This window comes from Tachysurus fulvidraco, chromosome 7 (assembly GCF_022655615.1).
Source record: "Tachysurus fulvidraco isolate hzauxx_2018 chromosome 7, HZAU_PFXX_2.0, whole genome shotgun sequence".
Classification (NCBI taxonomy): domain Eukaryota; kingdom Metazoa; phylum Chordata; class Actinopteri; order Siluriformes; family Bagridae; genus Tachysurus; species Tachysurus fulvidraco.
The window spans coordinates 1,037,271-1,042,270 of NC_062524.1; the positions used below are offsets into that span (position 1 = coordinate 1,037,271).

General features: G+C 43.7%; 1 protein-coding gene across 8 annotated transcripts in view; it reads left to right on the forward strand.

Moving 5' to 3' along the window:
* The window catches only part of LOC113640112 (glutamate receptor ionotropic, NMDA 2B), a 59,538-nt gene that overhangs the window by 47,213 nt on the left and 7,325 nt on the right, over positions 1-5,000 (forward strand). For all 8 annotated transcript variants that reach the window (XM_047816812.1, XM_047816810.1, XM_047816808.1 and 5 more), the window contains 5 exons: positions 2,509-2,662; positions 2,834-2,959; positions 3,190-3,419; positions 3,553-3,713; positions 4,874-5,000. The exon at positions 4,874-5,000 is cut by the window's right edge and continues 61 nt beyond it. In XM_047816812.1, coding sequence (XP_047672768.1) covers positions 2,509-2,662; positions 2,834-2,959; positions 3,190-3,419; positions 3,553-3,713; positions 4,874-5,000 — 798 coding nt within the window. The remainder of the gene's footprint in view (positions 1-2,508; positions 2,663-2,833; positions 2,960-3,189; positions 3,420-3,552; positions 3,714-4,873) is intronic.

Here is a 5,000-nt window from a genome sequence, read left to right on the forward strand (position 1 = left end):
TGTCTCAGATTTCCTGTGGATTCAGGTTTAAGGATTCTGACTGACTTTTGCAGGTTAACTTTAGTTTCATAGATTTTAGAGTTCAGTATTAAGGTTCATTAGTGTTTATTGTCTCCTACAGAATAAGATGTTAGTAATAGAGGGTAGATGTGTGGTTAGGACTGGGTTTAAGATTAAAGTTTACTTGTTTGTCCTGGAGATTAGATGGAGTTCTGCTTTGCTTTACTGATAAACAGCCATTTTACATTCATCTGCAGCAAATCACTGATTTTCCACACATACATTCACACTCACACAAGTCCTGCAAAACTCCATCTCACTACCACCCACGTAGGTCAGTTTCATAACAGAGAGAGGGAGAGAGGGAGAGAGAGAGGGAGAGAGAGAGAGGGAGAGAGAGAAGACAAATGAATGAAAAGACTCGCACACAAACACACACATACACCTTATACAGAATGTCTTGTTTTGTTTGACTATAAGGTATGTAGGGCTAAACAGACAGACAGACAGACAGAGAGAGAGAGAGAGAGAGAGAGAGAGAGAGAGAGAGAGAGAGAGTGTTTGTGTGTGTGTGTGAGGCAGAGAGAGAGAGAGAGAGAGAGAGAGAGAGAGAGAGAGAGAAAGAGAGAAGCGGGGAGAGAGACACGGAGAGAGAGAGAGAGAGAGAGAGAGAGAGAGAGAGAGAGAGAGAGAGAGAAAGAGAGAAGCGGGGAGAGAGACACGGAGAGAGAGAGAGAGAGAGAGAGAGAGAGAGAGAGAGAGAGAGAGGGAAAGTGTATGGTAAAGTAGAATGTCTATTTCCAGCATGACCTAGTGTGATAACCCACTTTCACTCTTTCTCGTCCTGTTCTTATTCCTCTCATGGTTGTGTCTCATTAATGTGGAGTTAGGGTTTAGGGTTTAGGGTTCAGGGTTTAGGGTTTAGGGTTTAATGTTTAGGGTTTAGGGTTTAGGGTTCAGGGTTTAGGGTTCGGGTTTAGGGTTTAAGGTTTAGGCTTAAATGTTAAGGGTTTAGGGTTTAGGGCTCATGGAGAGATCACATTAAGTTGAAGGGTTTAGGATAGATTTTGTTAGAGTGTTATTGTTATGATAGGGTTAGGCTGATGGGGTTATGGTGTAGAATACAGGGTTAGTCTGATGGGGTTATGGTGTAGAATACAGGGTTAGTCTGATGGGATTATGGTGTAGAATACAGGGTAAGTGTGATGGGGTTATGGTGTAGAATACAGGGTAAGTGTGATGGGGTTATGGTGTAGAATACAGGGTTAGTCTGATGGGATTATGGTGTAGAATACAGGGTAAGTGTGATGGGGTTATGGTGTAGAATACAGGGTTAGTCTGATGGGGTTATGGTGTAGAATACAGGGTTAGTCTGATGGGGTTATGGTGTAGAATACAGGGTTAGTCACACACACATATACATATACATGAATGCATATGGTTTTTAATGATTGTCCTTAAAGTGTCCAGGTGCAGTACGGTGTGTATAAAGTGGTACTGCTGCTACTGTCCTGCATGGTGCTGTTCCCAAACCAGGACGTGATGCTACCCGTCAGGACGCTCTCAATGGTGCAGGTGTAGAAAGTCTTTAGCACCTGAGAGGGTAGTTTGAAGTCCCTTAACCGTCTCAGATGGTACAGACGCTGCCGGGACTTCTTCACCAGGGTGTTGATGTGACAGGACCAAGACAGGTCCTGTGTGATGTGAACACCCAGGTATCAGAAACTGTCCACTCTCTCTACTGGGGTCCCGTTGATGTTTAGCAGTTGGTATGACCGCTCCTGCTTTGTGCTGAAGTCCACTATCAACTTCTTGGTCTTGCTGACGTTCAGGAGAAGATTGTTCTCCTGGCACCATCTCTCCAGGTTTTTAGTCTCCTTTAGGTAGGCCGTCTCGTCGTTGTCGTCAGCAAACTTGATGTTGGTGGTGGAGTTGGAAATGTCCACACAGTCATACGTGTACAGTGAGTACAGCAGGGAGCTCAGAACACAACCCTGGGGGGCTCCAGTGCTGAGGGTGAGGGTGGATGAGGCCTGTACGGCTTGTGCTCTGTCTGTCAGGAAGTTGGAGATCCACTGACACAGCGGCAGGCTGAGTCCCAGGACCTCCAACTTAGAGGACAGCGTGGAGGGAATTATGGTGATAAACGCTGAACTGTAGTCCACAAACAGCATTTTTGCATAATTCCCTTTTGGGTGGCTCATTGTAGTGTGGAGAAGATGAGCGATGGCGTCCTCAGGAGAGCAGTTCTGTCGGTACGCAAACTGTTTATGATCTAGGGATTGCGGTCGGTATTAAGGCTAAGGGCTAGTTCAGATTTAAGGCTAGGGATTAAGGCGTCATGATTGGGCTTTATGTTCAGACTTAGGGATTATTCTTCACTGGTTCTCAGCTTGTCTTGTTCCACCTCCTTGCCTCCTGCTAGGTGTCCGTCACATATAATTCCAAATAATTCCAATCATTCCTTTACTGTGAGCCAAAGTAACGTGTCTTTATCTTCTGCTCAAGGTGGTGTTGAAAAACGCTCACATGGCTGTCGGTTCTCTCACTATAAACGAGGAAAGGTCAGAGGTCATCGACTTCTCAGTGCCTTTCATTGAAACTGGAATCAGTGTCATGGTCTCCCGCAGCAATGGCACCGTGTCACCATCAGCATTTCTGGGTAAAAACCTCCTCAAAAATACTACAGAACACTCGAACATTTATAACTGCAGCTTCTTCTGCTACGGTGCTGATCTGGCTCGACTAATGTACAAAAAATACTCTGTAGTGTCTTTACTGGATGTGCTGAAGTTTGTGTTTTGTGTGTGTGTGTGTGTGTGTGTGTGTTCAGAGCCCTTCAGTGCAGACGTGTGGGTGATGATGTTCGTCATGCTGCTGCTGGTTTCTGCCATCGCTGTGTTTGTGTTTGAATATTTCAGTCCTGTGGGCTACAACCGCTGTCTCGCTGACGGAAGAAGTGAGTTCTCTATTTTTAAAAATCGGTCTGTGGGTCTATCCGTCTTAGGCTTTTTGTCTGATTAATAATTTAAATAACAGTCATACCAATAAAGCTGTCTTCGATTTAATTAACTGAACCGAGAGACAGGAAGAGAAGGTTCATTCTCTCTCAGTTTAATTTAGTTAATTATTAGCATGAGTGTTACCTAAACCATTAATCTTCAACTACAACCATGTTTTTTCTACCAGACCCCGGAGGTCCGTCATTCACTATCGGAAAGGCGATCTGGCTGCTGTGGGGTTTGGTGTTTAACAACTCGGTTCCTGTACAGAACCCCAGAGGAACGACCAGTAAGATCATGGTGTCTGTGTGGGCTTTCTTCGCTGTGATCTTCCTGGCCAGCTACACTGCCAACCTTGCAGCTTTCATGATCCAGGAGGAGTACGTGGACCAGGTCTCGGGTCTCAGCGACAAAAAGGTATACAGTCACAACGAGCACCAGAATTATTCTCATGATAATCTTGTCAGCCGTTCTGAGTTGTGCAGTTTTGCAATCTTTTACAAGATTTTTTAAAATATCTCTGTCTCCCGGATCTCTCTTTTTCTTGCAGTTCCAGAGACCTAATGACTTCTCTCCTCCGTTTCGGTTTGGTACTGTGCCAAACGGCAGTACCGAGAGGAACATCCGTAATAATTATAAGGAAATGCACTCGTACATGGTGAAATTCCACCAGCGCAACGTTGATGAAGCTCTGCAGAGTCTGAAAGCTGGGTCAGAACCAGAACACATGGTCACATGCTCCATGTCTTACATAAATCTATATATAGTGCAGTAACAGACATTTACTAACTCAATAAACCTGAGAAATGCATCGAATGACAGATATTTACATTTACAGCATTTAGCACACACACTTATCCAGAGTGACTTACAACTGAGGGTTAAGGGCCTTGCTCAGGGGCCCAGCAGTGGCAGCTAGGGTTCAAACCCATGACCTTCCCATGATCACTAGCCCAACACCTTAACCACTGACCTACCACATCCCCGATCCCAGATATTCACTATATTTCACAGATATATACTTTAAACGATGCTGATGCAATAACAAACAAAAACAAAAAAAACCACACATACAAGCTCATGAATATGCATATCCGAGACACGCCTCTTTTTGAACTCTGCCCCAAACTCTCATGTATCTTCAGGTCATCACTGGAGACTTATGTCTGAGGTCTGGACAGATGCAGAATTAAATCCTCAGTTCTACTGAGCTTTAAATATGAACATGACCTTATGGAGCTATTTAAAGCTAACCACTGTGAAATGGTGGCTAGCTACTTTATATAAGCTCCTAGGTAGCTTATTATGTAATACTAACTACAGTAAAACTGACTGTACCTTATTAACAAGAGCAAGTAAAACAAGTTAGGACATTTATTCTGAAGAAAAACATCAGATGACGGGAACTCGAACGCACAAAATGTTCAAGTAAAGCCATGAAAACACTGAGACGTCGGTTAGCTATGAAGGCTAATGATGTACTTATGGCTAATACACAGACATGGAGTCACACAGACATTAGTAAAGAGCAGAAATGTGACGGAATCATCCGGAACATCAACTTTTATATCGGACTTACTGGTAAATCACTCTGAAAGAGATTATTATTATTAATATCTATCTTTAATTGCACTTAGCAACAATATCAAGCTACTAAATTCCTGGTAGGTTTTTTTTGTTTATACAAAATAAAGACACTTTAGAGAGGAGATGAGAGCAATCAGTGTTTATTGGAGAACTGATAAGAAAAGGCTACAAAATTGACTTACTGTACACTTAGCACCAACTGCTAACAGAACTAACATGGAAACAGGAGCCATACGAATACTCAGAAGGCTAAACTGGTGTAAACGTGTGTGTGTGCACTTTAGGAAGCTGGATGCGTTTATTTACGACGCTGCCGTGCTGAACTACATGGCAGGTCGTGATGAAGGCTGCAAGCTGGTGACTATCGGCTCTGGGAAAGTGTTCGCTTCCACCGGATACGGCATCGCCATC